At 38.1% G+C, this 16,162-nt stretch overlaps 1 protein-coding gene across 1 annotated transcript in view; it reads right to left on the bottom strand.

Moving 5' to 3' along the window:
* LRP2 (LDL receptor related protein 2) overlaps nt 1–16,162 on the bottom strand; it is a 127,095-nt gene that overhangs the window by 88,085 nt on the left and 22,848 nt on the right. Inside the window, exons 4-9 of the mRNA XM_074829033.1 lie at nt 14,878–14,994; nt 6,261–6,371; nt 5,964–6,077; nt 4,578–4,694; nt 3,639–3,782; nt 2,167–2,286 (exon numbers count right to left, since the gene is read on the bottom strand). Coding sequence (XP_074685134.1) covers nt 2,167–2,286; nt 3,639–3,782; nt 4,578–4,694; nt 5,964–6,077; nt 6,261–6,371; nt 14,878–14,994 — 723 coding nt within the window. The remainder of the gene's footprint in view (nt 1–2,166; nt 2,287–3,638; nt 3,783–4,577; nt 4,695–5,963; nt 6,078–6,260; nt 6,372–14,877; nt 14,995–16,162) is intronic.

Here is a 16,162-nt window from a genome sequence, read left to right on the forward strand (position 1 = left end):
GTTTTCCACAAATGTTTCAATTTTCTATTTCTGAATAACAAAACACCTGATATTTGCTGCCCAGGGACCTACCCACCCCCACCTCCGCCCCCTGCCCCCCCAAAAAACACCACACCTGTCAGGAGAAGAGGAAACATCATTGGAAGGGATGTCATTGCCTACTTTCCACAATGCAGAATATGTCTATGCAGTATTCTTCCTGCAAAAGATCTGTACACTTCGCACACACATGCTTGGCTGGATTTAAGCCTACTCTGAAGAGCCCTACCTTTATGTTAGTGCAGTGCTGAAGCTAATAGGTCCTGTTAAAAGGCAGGGTTTATTAGCTCAGACTTGGTACCATGCTAACAGGTGTCTGATTTCCAATTAAAAGCTGGCTGTGCACCAGAACCAGCCAGCAAAAAGTACAAAGAAGTTCACTTTGGTATGCAAAACACCGTGGAGTCTGCAGCTAGGATGACCCAGCAAGTTCTCGCAGATGTACTCTACAAGCAATTTCCAGGGTTGCTGTAGAATCTTTTACTTCTAAAATTGTGACATATCCTTTAAAAACAAGGATTTTTAAAATTCTGATTTTCTTAAAAAAAAAAAAATTAAAAATATCAGATCTGAATACTGTCTGGTGTTTCATCCTATCTGTAGTTATTTAAAGCCCAGGAGATTTCTGACACTACTTAACACATAGTTTTGACATTAAAAGTCTGACCTCCTTCACCTGAAAACCTGAGAAGAATCAGTACATTACATTGTTGGAAACTCGTAGTTCTACTGTTAAGCCAAAAAAAGGATAAAATGAGATCTCAAATACTCTTCCAACTGGAACTTCTGGTTTTAAGCATTTATTAACACATAAAGGAAAATGAAATATTCCCTAGATAGTACATTTTGGTACTGAAAGAACATTCTCAGTAGCTTTTCAGCTTCCGTATGTGTTAAAAGCCTTCAGTATATAGTGAGCCAGAAACAAAGACAAATTGAAAATATTATTGTTTCAAAAAGTAATACACTTTGCTAATACTATAGTTTCATTCTTCTGGCCTTAAACCAACAACATTGATTTAAACGAAGATCTGGAATTATACACTATTGACTGTGAGCCATTCCCCCACGACAAGTCTTGCTCCCACTACAAATACACACCTAGATCTCAGCAAACCAAAATACACAGAGACTCAGATTTACAAGTGAGAGTCAGATAGCTAGGTTTACAGGGTAGATAAAGAACAACAGAAGACTCACTGAGACTGCACCAGGTTTATGAATGTATCCTTGATATATTTCCCACACAGGAGTGAAAGAACAGAGTAAATTTTGTGCCTGGAGCCAGTGCATTGATTCCTCCTCTCTATCAAGAGCAACCATGCTGTCGCTGCAGCTCATACAGCCCTAGGCCACCCAGTGTTCTCGAAAATACAGAAATCTCATTAGAGACTGAGCACCTGGAATACTTTTAATAGCACAAACACTATAACTTGGGTTGAAAACCCATAACAGATATTTACCCAGTTTCTTTAGCAGTGCTAAACTTCTTGATTTTGAGGTTACTCTATTTCCAACTACCAACATAAATAATTTGTACTACCAAGTTACAGCAGCTACAGAATAGAAATGCCACACCAGAATACCTCATTTATCTTTACATTCTTGCAAATATTCTTCATTTTCATGTAAATAATGTATGTACTGAAATGTCATAGGAGATACAGCCATTCCATAGCACAAATACAAACCACCCTTTTCATTTTAAAGTACAATGTTCTACCGTCTTCATATACCGCCACTTTCAAAAAGTACCAAACACTTCAATATTATTAACTGTTTTTCCAGGCATACAACTCCACACATCAAACTCTCTCCATCTAACCACTAAAAGACCTGTAAAAAAACCTGATTATAAAACAGCCATCCAAAAGTAAATCTTATAATCATGCCCTCATTATGTCTTTAACAGTCTTATTGAAAGAGATCTTTATGATATCTCTCTGGGTTTATTCTATGTCACCATGTTGCCATTGTACTACTTAGATTTTCATTCTTTTGCTGACTCTGGAGATTTGCTATTTGTCAGTACATCCACCCATTTGGAACTTACATTCCTGGAATTCAAACTTTCCCAATGAGCTGTGAGAAGGTACTAGATATCTGCAAACACTGTACTTCACTTACCAATACAAGTACGACTGTCATTGCTACTTATTGTATACCCTGCAGGGCAATAACACATCCCTCCTGACGGAGAAGAATGACAGTGATACTGGCAACTCAGAGCAGCGCAGTGTGATATATCTAAAAAGGCAATAAAATAGTTCAGAAATACAGTTACACATATTACCAGTAGAACAGCTTTTTGCCTTACAGCAGTTACAAAGCTACAGTCTTTTCTATGATGAGTCTACAGTTTCAGGAACAGCTTCTTACAACAAATTTGCACAATAAATTATGTCTAAAGTTCCACAAAATCACATATGCTTACATACATAAATGGAAGACAGAAGTTAAGGTACTGTTTATAATAGGTTTTCAGAAGGGAGTTAAAGGATAAGCATCAGTCTTGTATGAACCACCGGTAAGTGCCACGTAAAAAGCTGCACATAGGAAGATATCTGCAATGCACCATAACTTTCTCTGGTTCCACAAGACCTACTTGTGAACAACACATCCTCGAGCTCCATCTATTGGCACGTAACCTCATCATTTACTCTTTTATGCAGAAAAAACCCTACTACATTATATTAAGAAGAATATGTATATTGCTCCAATATATTAGAATATATTGGTTGGGTTGTGACCATGAAGAAACTCTTCTTTATCTTTTCTTCACCACTTCTCCCTTTCCTTGTACTACTACCTAATAAACAATTCAGTGATAGGTGATCAAATTGTGATTGTAAAGCACTTGCTGAATTCTACCTCTTTCCTTTTCATCTTCTTTTTCCTCAGTTTCTTCTGTTAAATGCCTGCTTTGCAGCCCACCTCTGGTGTTACTACTAAACTACTCAGCAAAGCAAAAGATGCTTTTTTACAATACGGTTTAATTTCCTATATCTGCCCTCCTATTCCAAAAGGCATGATATTAGTAACATGAATTTTCCTCTTCCTAGAAATTAAAAATGTAAAATATCCTAGTCCTGATTCTCAGAGGGAATCAGTGTTCATAAGAGTGAAATTAACAGGAACTACATGTGCCCATTGCCTCCAAAGGAGAAAACCCAGTATACCACTAACTGGAGAACCAGACATCCCAGGTGAAGTGGGGACTTAGCCAAGGCTCAGGATACACTGATTCAGCCCTGTGTTCCAATCGGTACACAACATTCTCTTACTTATAAAAAGGGAAACACACAGGTATTTAAACAAAAAAGGTATATAGCACACCTTTCCCTGTCTTCTTGAAGACATTTTAGGATATGGAGAGTGAGTTAAATCCCTTATTTGTGAAACCTCAGTACAGATTTACAAAAGGAATGGTCTGTTCGCAGCATATATGCCTCTTTCAAACCACCCAGTCAAAACAGTGCCAACAAAAATAGCGAGCTTCCAAAATTCCAGCGTCGTTTAGGAGACAAAAGGTGAATGTAAAAAGATACCAGTGCTGATCTTTCTGCTATTCTGTGTATGCTTTCGATTCTAATACATACTGCAATGTCTGCCCGCAGTGATGTTAGTTTCATCTTCTCCTGCAGGGCAGTCTGCAGCCCCATCACACACTTTCCCAATTGGAATGCAATGCCCTGACCCAGGGCAGGCCCACTCTCCCGGGTAGCATTCATGGCGACCACTTTCTATAGAAAAGAAAAACAAGAATAATTGAGGAGTATGTTTCAAATAATACTTAGAACTTCTTCCCTAACAGTTTCCCAAAGCATCTCTATCCTTCATTATTCAGTTTCTGGTTCTTGCACACAGCTGGGAAAGACTATAAAAGAAACATCATCTGTACTTCCTTGTCATGCTTTCTTTTACCTTCAAAGTACAATGCAAACAATACTTGTGCAGACACATGAATCCTTTTAGTTTTCTGTGTTGTTAGAAACAGTAAAACCATTTAGCTTTAGGCTAACTGGTGCACCAGAAGTAGAACTACAGTTTTGTGGTTTCAAAACATCCTGTCTGGACAAAGAGAATAATGCTCATCATAGAAAAGGCCAATGAAACAGAAGAAAGCCCACATTTATTCATTAAAATTTCTGTTTCTCGCATGAAAAAATCTTGTCAGGAACTGAGTTACTTTCATTTTCAACCAATTCATTTAGGTTATTAGGAGCCTCATGTCTCTTAAGAGATGACCTGAAAAAACTCCACTGAAAAAAAAACAAAACATGTAAAGAGAAGATGTAAAAGAAAAAAAGATGTTGCTATATGTCAAACTTAGTTTGCATCATACTCAGTATAGCAGCAGTAACTCTCAAACACACACCAATAACAAATATTGCATAAGTTAAAAAAAATAAACAGGTGAAGATGGAATTCTAAGGTTTTCACAGAATTATAATGGATTCAGACATCTTGATTGGTCAAAATTTCATAGAAGTAGCTTAGTGAGGTCTTCCTCTGAAAATGTCATCATTAGTATATACCACATCCTCTTTCATCTTCATTATCTTCACAATCATCATCTCCATCACATATCCAGCTCTGATGAATGCAACGGCCACTTGGACAAGTGAAGAAGTTGCCTCTGCAAGTTGCATAAGCTAAGGAAAGAAACATGAGAAAATCAAACTACTTTAAGTGACTAAAAGGTTAGAAATAGTAATATTGTCTCATAGATGAATAGTCATTCATAATCTCTCCTGAAAAACTGAGCCAGTTCCATATCTTGTATAAATTGTAAACACTGCTGGTTTGCTCTTTATGAGGTATGAACTTTATTTTAGAATACTCTGGTTCTTTACAGAAATTAAAGGGAAGGCTATATTTCTTAATTAATTGTGCAACTAGATGCAGAGTACCTTATTAACAAGGTTCCTCTGAAGGTGCACATGACAAGGAGATTATACTCAAGACATTGGGAGGTAAAATATTTGTATGCCTTGTACTCAGAGAAACAGAGAAAAAAACCCAACAATGAACATTTATGTGAATGACCTCCATGGTTGGGAATCATTCCCCGCTAAGAGTTCAGAAACATTTGTGGATCTTCCAAAGGACAGGCATTGCCAAAGACATAAAAGCAAAATATTCAGAAGGGTAGGGGGGAGGGTGGAATCATACTGGTGTGAGGTCCTTGGTAGGATAGAGCAACTTAATAGCAACATGTGGCCTTCCTGCAATGCAGAATATAAAACTAACTTGGATCCTATAATCAGTGGGAGACCTTTTCAAATATATAGCTCACACAAGTGATAATTCTACAGCCATGATTCTGGCTGGAGATACAGTACTTTGGGATACCCTGATCACAAGAAAAGAATGAGCAAGAAATTTCCAAAAATGGAACAGTCAATTAAAAACCTTACATGAACATCTAAAGGACAACTATCTATACAGCTATTTGTCTGTAAAGTTGTACATTATAGTCACTGGGAATAATTCTAGAAGATCCATTCCATCCATTGGAAAATAAAAATGTGACAAAGAGCCAAACAAATTTGGACAAAAACACAGCATGCTGTATCTAACTGAGATTTCAAAGTGAAGGAATTACCTTTGGGTCATGCTGAAATGAAGAAAATTACAACATGAAGAAGTAAAACTATATGTGTTAAGAAGCAAACTGTCACTGAATCCAGCAAATTCAAATAGTAACCATACATGCAGGCACTTAGCAGCAAAGACAACCTGAAAAAAGTCTATCAAAGTAGCACTGCAATTTTCATCCTTCCATACAAAAAAGTCCTTGTAGAACAGTGGCTAGGTTTTGATGGCTGTATAGCCAGGCAAGCTACTTCCTGCTATCTGCTTGAACTAGTTCTTAGTACAACAGTTAAAGAAAGTGGGGAAAAAAACCAAAAACATCATACTGCAAGAGTTTTCATCACTCCTATCTCCACAGTCATCATCATGGTCACAGATAAAGGCTCGTGGGATGCATTCTCCATTAGCACACTGAAACTGCGTACTGGTACATCCATGTGCTGAAAGAAATTTTAGCACAGAAAGAAAATCTGTCAGAAAACTACAGTCTTTAACTTTAAAATCATAGAATCATAGAATACCAATTTGGAAGGGACCTCAAGGATCATCTGGTCCAACCTTTCTTGGCAAAATAGGGTTTATAAAGCCTATTTGTTTGGGATCACTCTGCATATGGTACTTACTGCAATTAGCTTCATCAGAAGAATCTCTGCAATCAACTTTGCCATCACATCGCTGGCTTGCATTAAAACATGCCCCATTTGCACATGATAACTGTTCACATCTTGGGTAGTCTACAATAAGAAATCCTTCAGTATTAGCATGAATGTTAGACTATAGAGTATAACGAGTCATATATATCCAGTGTCAACAGAATACCTTGATTTATAGGAAAACAAAAAATACAAAACTTCCCATACTACTACTACTGACAAAGAATCCATTTATCCATATACTGTCTCCTCCAACAGATATTTAAGAATATCCTCTAGATAGATGCTACAAAACCTTGTAACAAACAAGGGAAAATTAGATGCCCACACACACCCCAAAAAGCTTTGCAACCCAAACAGTTTATAATATCATAGAAAACAATGCAACACAAAAGGAGAGCAAGCAGTGAACATTTAGTTTATTTACTTGTACCTCAGTTTTACACTTTATTGATCTTAATAGAAGTGCTTAGGTAGAAAAGAGGTTCCTGAAATTTACAGTTTCTAGGTCTTAGAACGACATGAGTTCTCAAACTCAAAGACTTCAGGGTTTTATGGTTTTATTCTAATTAAGCCAAGTACGTTAAATTTCCAAGTCCATGATCAACTTTAGGACCTCTGTTTTTAATACTTGTTTTCCCCCTCCCAAAACAAAAAAGATCCTGCAGAATGAATGGGTTTTCAGTTTCTGGCTGTTCTACTTATGTAGATGACCTACAGGCCAACAGAAGGGATTATTTCAAACAACCTAAAACCAATTCTGAAAATACTTATGCATACAAACAGTCAGTGAGTTCAGTAGAACTATCCAACAAATTAAGCATGTGCACGTGCTAGAGTTAGGTAGGAGAATATGAGCTTAGTTTAACTCATTGCCATGTAGACAAAAATTACTTATTTCTGGCAAATGAAAGCAAATAGTTGCCATTTTTAGAAGTGAGATTTGTTGAACCTTTACCTCTATACGGAAATACAGGTAGATAAATGAACTCAAGAAATAGAATAACCAAATTTCATTTGCACCTTTAAGATTTCCAGTTTGAATTCTTATCCCATTTTACTTCCATACTAGTTAATAAAGTAGATGGAGCGGCTCTCACTTAAGCACATTTTCATTCATAATCTTGGAATTCAAAACATGGATTATAAAATTACTCAAGCAAAACTCAGAAAAGCTGCAGTTTTTCCAGGCAGTGGCAAACTGCTTTGCTTGCTTCTGCTGTTCTGTATGTCATCACATTCCCACTAAACTTCAATCACCTATGCAATAAGCTTACGTGATTTTAACTGTTAAGTTGATATATGAGAGCATAATCAGCTGCGTTGACGTCCACTACAAGTCTAGCCAGACTATCTCCCTGACTGATTCATTTACTTTTCTTTCATTTTCGGTGCAATTAATATAAGTCCACAACTGGCAGGTAGGAACAGTATGTGCCTAATCAGATAACAGTAGTTGTAATTACCAGGGTTCCAGCTACAGCATTCCTACCTGTGGCCTTCTGATGATAGGTCCCAGACCTTCCATTCCAAAAGTCTGCACTGACAATGCCAACACATGCCCTAAACATGATTAGCATCCTTTAGCCCCACTTCTCAATCAAACAAACTCCCTTCTAACACAGACATCTCATCCATTGCTTGCTTGGGTTAGGCTTATGAACAACTCAAAGCTTTGGAAACAACATGGATTCTGAAGTCTTAACTCTGCCTACAGAAAGGCAGGCCTGACCTGGGGCCACATTTTATGCTCACTGTGGAATCAATGCTTCTTCACTGTCTGGAAGCAGAGAAGCCATCGCGGGGAGGAGCCATCAAGAGTTCTACAGTATAGCAGGAAATAGCTATGGCAGTACAAGAGTACTGTATGGGGCACATATAAGGAAAAGAACAATAAAAGGTATTTGTTTTGTAACTGTACTGAAGTGGGAAAGCTTATAAGGGATTTTATAATGGACAGTTTTGTAATTTTCCTCATCTTTCTTCATATCCCACAGAAATACCTCCAGTGATATTTCAAACGGTTTCTGATGGACTGAATGTCAAACTAATAGGAAGTTGAACCCATTGCCTTGCCCTGCCCATTTCTTCAAGAATGCCCAGGCAAACTAAAGAGCTAGTGTGGTGGTTTAGGCCCTGCCAGGACACGAGACCACGATGCCACTGCCCCTCCCCCACCTTTGGACCAGACGGGGCAGGGAGTGAAATACAAACCCCGGGGTTGAGATAAGGAAAAATTTAATACAACAGTTAACAACAACAAACCGAACAACAACAATAACAATAATAACAATGAAGAGAACAAGAGATATACCGCACGGATACAGCAGTGAGGGGACCAAAGCAGACAAAAGCCATCCCTGCTCTTCCCACGGGTGCCCCACATGACCTCAGCATGGTATCGAATAACCCCGCGAGAGCTCCCTCCCCACTACTGGGGAAACTTAACCCTATCCTAGCTGAACCAGGACAGCTAGTCAGTAATAAGACTTTCTCAAACTCATATTAAACTCCCTTAGAGGAAGGGACACTTTGTCAAAGTTGTATCTCCTGCAGCAAACCTGGAGAAGTTCTCAGCCTGGAAAAATCTTTTTTATATAATTTAGTGTATAAATGCAAGTCATTATAAAAATACCAAGCAAGGCAATAAGAAAAGATATTTTGAAGACACTTCAAAATACAAATTCTGACTACATTGGTGGTTTACTAGAATGTGAACAAATGCTGCTTTTTCCTTATTTTCTTTTCAAATGTGCTTGGTGTACAGATTCTTTATTTTAATTGTAGTTGCAGAAGCAAGAACATTCTTTGAAAAGCCCAATGGAGATTAATTTAACTTTTAAACTCTCTACATGTAATCCCATTCCCAATCTCCTGTCTAAAGACCAAGCTTAGTAAATTATAGTTCTGATCACAGCTTTCTCACTGATCTGAAAGATATTTTTCATTGCATTGTGCATTGTACATTGTACTCTTTGTACGTTCTAGAACATTATTTTAATAAAATGGTTTTAATTATTTGGGGCATGAAGAACTAATCCTCATGAATAATGGCAAAACTGTGAGTTACACCAAAGGCTGTAGCCAATACACTGCAGGGTTCAGAAGCATCCGTGCCATCAGGACAGTTGCATAGTAGCTGGGATAGCCATCTGCTACTCCTGGGAGGAGAAATAGCAAAGATACAAGAATCAAGGAAGAAATACTGGCTTCTTTGAGGGCCAGCCACTGTGCTACACTTTCCAACAGCTTCTAGCTACGCCCTGTGAAAATCTTACAGAAGATGCACCTATGGCATTGTGTTTCTGGTGGACTGTCAATGTTGAGAGAAGGAAGGAAGCCAAAACAGAACTTCATAACAATACTAGGATATCTGAAAATGGAGGAGCGCCTGTCCTTGCAGTTGTGAAAAAACCAGGACTTAAACTCCCTTTCTTTCTCTCCAAAATTTAGGAAACATTAGCAATGAGTGAGCTGAGTTCTACTCCCTATCACTAAATGGAAAGTTATGGATAGAAAAAGAATAATCTGGACCTTGACAGTGGGAGGGTAGGAATGAAGACCTATACAGTCTATCTTAATGAAAAGCTCTCCAGCAAAAAAAGTCTGAAAAGTGAGTATCGTGACATTTTGAATTTAAGTGGGAAGGTCTTACATAAGTCACTGCATTTGGGGCTTGCACAATAAACACTTCCTAGCTTTTATTTGACTTTTTTTTTTTTTTAAAAAAACAAAGATTTCTCTGTATGCACCTGATCCCAGAGCAACGCATCTGGGTATAAAAAACCCACAGCTATGCAAGAACTGATACTGATCAGAGCAGCTGATCACACTGTCTCTGTTCTAGGGGGAACATGGAAAAAGTGTCAGTGCTCTGTGAGTGACCTGCAACTATATAAAAACCAAAGGAAGGTTTTTCTTCCCAGGACATGGACATGTTGGGTTTTTTTCTAGATCAGTGACAGATGGATTAGAAAGAGCTAAAAAGGAAGGATAAAGTTCTGAGTTAAAGGACAACAAGGTAGGTAGTTTGCATCTAAGGACGCCTGAAAATACAGCTGTACAAGAGGAGAGAGTGAAAGAAGATAGTATAAAACTGAACATGGGATTAAGAGAGAAAAGTGAAGGGACATAAAAATATAAACACTGCTTTCTTTCACCTTGCTTTTAATTGTGAAGAGCCTCCAACATGAACATTGTTTCCTTTATCTTTTCCTCCCAAGAACTTCTGGCTAATTACAGAAAACTGAAGAGATCTTTTCCTAGTGATCACAATTCTCAGAAGATAATACAAGCTTTGTGAAAACAGAGGGAAATCTAGCTACATTCATTCCAGTGCTCAGGAAGAAAGGGAGTTCTTTCTCTCTGCTTCCTCTCAGACATCTCTTTCTTAGCCAGAATACTTCTCCACAATCTGTCTCCCCATGGTATGCCAGCACTTGGGTTGCAAAATATAAACAACTGGCAAATGCCAGCACAAATGGCAGATGAGGCACCTTGCTCCTTGTAACCCACAAACTATTTTGGGGCAACAGTTGCAAACACATTTAAATGGCATGTTTCAATGTACACACGTGGAAGATGCTTGAAAGCTATGTCACAGGAATTGCTAAACCTACATTATTTTGCTCTCTGCTTAACACTTTTATTCTGCAAGCTGGAAAGACATCCATACAAAACCACTAACAGGAAACAGTTGCAACCGGTACTTGATTCAGCAGACACTGATTTCTGTCACACAGTCAGGATTTGTAACCTTCTGTAACCCTAACCCATGTTACAAGGAGGAGAAAGAAAGAAAAGGGATTATTTCCTACTTCCAAGTGTCATCCTTTTATTGCAGCAACATTTCAAAACATTTTAAAAATAAAATTAAAATCCTTGACTCACTGCCATGAGTCACCATCTCACAGTGGGCAAATCATTGCCCAGACAGCTCACAGCCTATCAGAGACACCAGGAGGAGGACTTACCCCAAGCCTAAGAGTCCTATGAGCTACAGGATATCAGATAGTGTTCATAGCTGAGATGCTTTGAGCGCTGGCAGACTGACCAGACCCTCACTCCTGGCCTTAATTCCTGATTTTGATCCCTGCCACTCTAGTCTTTGGCTGCCTTCCTTACCTTGTTCCAGTTTTGCTTCTTCCCCATCCCAAACTCTCCCTGGTGGAGATATTTCCTTCAGCCTGAACTTCTGCCTTGTCCTGTAGCTGTTACATGTGAATTGTCCAACATCAAGAACTGTCCAACATCAAGCCTCTGACCATGGCCATTTTCTTCCTTCTTGGACTACATCCCTTATGATCTCTTCAGTTCTTGATCTTTGTTCACTTTCACCCTGATCTCCACAAATTCATCCTAGACCTGGCTGCTCACTTCCTGACCACAACAGCTATTTAGTGTAGCAAACAAGAGGCAGGAATTCACAGGTTAGGCAGTTGATCCATGGCAGCAACTCAACATCAAAATTAGAATCAAAAATCCAGAGTTTCTGAGCCTGCACTCAGTCTATCAGCCTCAAACAAGACATCTTTAAAATACTTCCCCTTTCTCCCTCATGGCCTTAGTGCAGTGCTCAGCTGCCAGAGCTGTATCTAGGAAAGTTATTTTGTCAGTCACAGCAAAGCAAAATGGACATGGCTGGGTCTTTAATTTTTCAACTAAGAAGCTGAGGCAGGAGAGAGAATTCTACCTTTAACTGAAAGAAATAAAGCATGTAACACAGAAAAATGACACCGGTATCAGCTGCCTACTCCCAAAAAGTATTTGCTACCTCAAATAGTCTGCCATTTCATTGTACATTACTAAAATATAGAATTAAATTAATTTAAATTAATTTAATTAAATTAATAGTTAAATAAATAATTAAATAAAATTAATTTAATTAAAATTAAAGTATTTGCTAGCTGCTGACTACTAAAAAAACTGGAAAAACAACCTGATATATTTTTAAAGAAAATAAAACCCCACAATTTTAGGAAATTAAAACAGCTTCAGTGCACTAATTACATGACCTGTAGCTGAAACATTGTTCTGATGTTTATCTTAGCCTCTGCATGGGTAGTTTTCCCTTGCTGTTAATCCCATTAGCAGTAAAATGGACTAAGGCTTTGAATTCCTTTGTTCTATTTTTTTACATGTTTAATTACTAAGTTACTTCATATTGGTGACATTTTGCATTTGACTAGTTTCTTAAATAATGTAACTTATTCAGCAACAAAACTTTATCTTCTTTACAATCTAAATCTGCTTCCAGACAGATCAGTGAGTGCAAGGCATAAGTAAACGGGCATGGTAAGTCTGCATTTTTTTATGCACCATGAAATAACAGAAACAATTCTAAATAACTCTTTTCTTTCATTTATTTATGAAACCTTTTAGTGTAAATTAAAGAAAAATAATGACAAAGGAAAAGGCCAAAATACTGATATTCCTCTTATATTTGTTTATATCAGATAGTGTAGTGTGTAAAAGAAAATGGATGAAAGAGTGGGAAAAATTAACATCCAAAGCAAGTATTAGAATCTGCTTCAAAACAGTAAAATCTAACACTTACACTAATCCCTATTGTATAGTTAATCATAACATCACCAAATTGTTCATTTTATCTTATGGCTTCTGTTTAAAGTTCCAGGCCTTGCAAAGACAGAGAGGCAATAAAATTAACCTGTCTTTCTGGAAGGGTCTTGTCATTACATTCTTCTTGATTCTCTTGTCTTCAGCACCACCACATTTCTTTAAACTAGTGCAACACTCCTACTTTCAATGTTTCAAGTCACAGTTACTCTTCTGTCTTAGAGGGACTGTCAGCACATATTCTAATAAATCAAAGTAGAGGCTGTTGAATGATGTGAGGCAGTCCCTCTCCCTGGGGCTAAATACGCTGCCTTCACAACAGTTATGGGGCCTACTGGCTGATGCAGCAATGACTGGGTTTCCCACACAGCAGTAGAGCGCTACTGTTAAGGTATTTAGAGGCCCCTTTCCAAACTGGCTTTTTAATTTACTTAATTGAGAATGTTAAACATGAAATAAAATGTGCACTTCTATTTTCAAACATCATGGCAGCTTCTAGCCTGAAGAAAGAATTGTGAGTATTGTCTTTAGGACTCTGCTCCCAGTCTGCCAGATTTACTGCATTATAACGATCACACCATTTCATCAGGCTATTCCACACTGTATTCAATGACTACTCACAGATTTCTCAGAGATCCTGACCAGTTCCTCTTTTTTAATTCACAGGTAATGCATTTTTTTAAACAAATATATTTTCTTCAGGATTTTTTTTTAATGTGTCATGATTTGCTAAATTAAGTTACCAATCTCTTTTTTCTTCCTCTAAACTTTTAAGAGAAAAAACACCAAGCTACAGAAGATATTCTTCCAGCAATGATATGAGGTACTCTGGATCTTGGCTTTCAGCCACTTGTGTTGGTGATTTCAGAATTGGCTGTGGGTCTATCACATGGAAAAGTTCCAAGCTGGCTGTCTCAGCAACCTTTTAGTCCAGAGTACCATATAGTTCTAAATCACCTTTCATTCTACAGAGTGTACATTTTAGCCACTTCCGAGTCAGGGATAAAATGCAGTAGCAGTTGGCTGACCGTGTAATACGCTGGTTTTCCTTTACACAGGATATGCATATGCCCTTTTTTCCTCTACGTGCACCCATTAACAACATTTTATTTCTTGCTTCTTTATCCATTCCTTAGCATCCCAGCCTCTTCCTTCACCTCCCACCCCGGGGTTAGGTCTGAGCAAAGTTTACAGTTATATTTTTTTCCCAAAGGTACACTAAGTTCTAACAGCTAGAATAGCAGCTCATATGTTACAAGTCATTCACGACATGTGTAAAGCTTTTCCTTAATACTAACAATGAACAGACAAGCTGTTACACACTGTTGTGTAGGTATTTGGCAAAAACATCTGCGAAAAACATGGCCTCTATTCTGTGGCCAGCTGTCCTTCCATCAGTATTCAACCTAGGCCAGGACCTAAGGAGGTAGCCTCAAATCTGGGGAAGTTAGACTGAAAAAAACTACTTGTCCATCTGCAGTTTTTTGGCACAATATAAACAGCTTATCTAAATACAATATGACCCAATGCCACTTTATCTCCACAGGAAACTGCAGTCTAGAATACAAATGTTTTTGAAAGGGTCAAAGTCCCTCAAAGAAGTGATTTGGGGTCAAATTCTGCTTTTCTTCAGGTTATATTACCACTGATTTCATAAGGAGTATGCAAAATGAATATGAAAAAATTTGGCAAAGTTAGCTCTGAGCCTCCCAAGGCTTTAAGCCATTTAAACGTGGTTGATTTTTTCCAATGCAATATTAATTATATTTCAGACAATGACAAACAAGAAGCCCTGATCCTATGGCAGCAGTTCGTATTTGAGTTCTACAATAATGGATCTGTATGAGAGCATCAGCTCTAATACACAAAAGAATCTGAAATTAAACTCTTGTTACAAGAAGCATATTGCGGTCATCCTGTCCATCAACAAGCCCTTTAATCTTACAAATTTATTAAAAAGCCACAGAGAGAGGAGATGAAACCAGATCTAGTGCTAGGAGTTAAGACTCACGGCAAACTCCTTCATCTGTTCCATCCGTGCAGTCCTTTACTCGATCGCACCAGTATGCACTCGGGATACACTGTCCATTTGAACATGTGAACTGCTGACTTGAGCATGTCCTTCCCGCTGCAAGAAACAGACACTCAATCGGTCTTTTCCATCAAACAAGATTTTTTATTTGGAAAAATATTTTTCCTCTTTAACTACTCCATCCTTCTCACAAATATTAGTACAAGACTTTCTCCCCCTGTACCTTTGTGTACTCCATGAGATTAAAGGACACTTGACAAGCATATGGCAGATAACATAGCTCTATGAGGCCTTCTGTAGCCTGCAAGGTCACTGCTTTTCTCCACTGAAGGGGTTGACCTCTAGGTTAAAAATTACCTTCCTTTAATTGTTCTGCCTAAAAGATTAAACTACCAGTTCTCACCATTTTAAAGTGTTCTCTATTATTTTGTTTACTGGGTCAAAATCTGTCAGTAACCAAGTTATTTGGTCAACTAGAATGCCACAATGTAAACACAGCAGACCTGGAGGTAAGGCACTGCTTTCTAATACAGCCAGGAATATTTGACATTCATAACTAACAGAGGATCAAGAATTATTACCTCTCTTCTCATGACAGCTGTGTCACTGAAAAGGAACCACATAAAACTCTGCAATTCCACCTTGTTTCCACTACAGCTAAATTAAGCTCTCTGTTCTTCTGAGACAAATTAATTGAATCTGTGAAGATATAGCCAAAGGGTGAAATTACTGTTAACTTTTCCTCCCTTGTGCCACCCGCACATTTGTTTCTTTCAAACTCATGCTATATCTCAACACCATTCCAGTCTGTACACTGGCATCAGGTCTGCTGCTTTACAGGGGCTCTCTATTCCTTCTTCCAGCAGCAGTGTTCCCAAAGTCAGATCAGCTACTGGAATACTAGTGTCATGAGAAAAAACAAAACCATGACAGTAAAGTAAAACAAATTTGTTTTAATTCTGCATGTGTGACTTTCAGAGCTGCCGGCCATTTTTCTCAGGAAAAATTTTTAACATTTCAAGAAGAAAAATCTCCTCCAGGATTCCCAAGCACAGAGATAAAAAGTCCCTTTAGGAGAATAAGGACAAATGCTGGGAGATGGCTCAAAAACAAACTGCAGCACAGTGCCACTGCATAGTTACTAACACTCATGATTAACCAGTACATGGAGCACAATGTTACAGTGACCAGTTCAAAAGTCAACTCAGAACTGTTGCTCATTTTGCATTTTGTATCTACAGATTCCTTAGTTAAAACATAACCA

The sequence above is a fragment of the Strix aluco genome, chromosome 6 (genome assembly GCF_031877795.1).
Source record: "Strix aluco isolate bStrAlu1 chromosome 6, bStrAlu1.hap1, whole genome shotgun sequence".
NCBI lineage: Eukaryota > Metazoa > Chordata > Aves > Strigiformes > Strigidae > Strix > Strix aluco.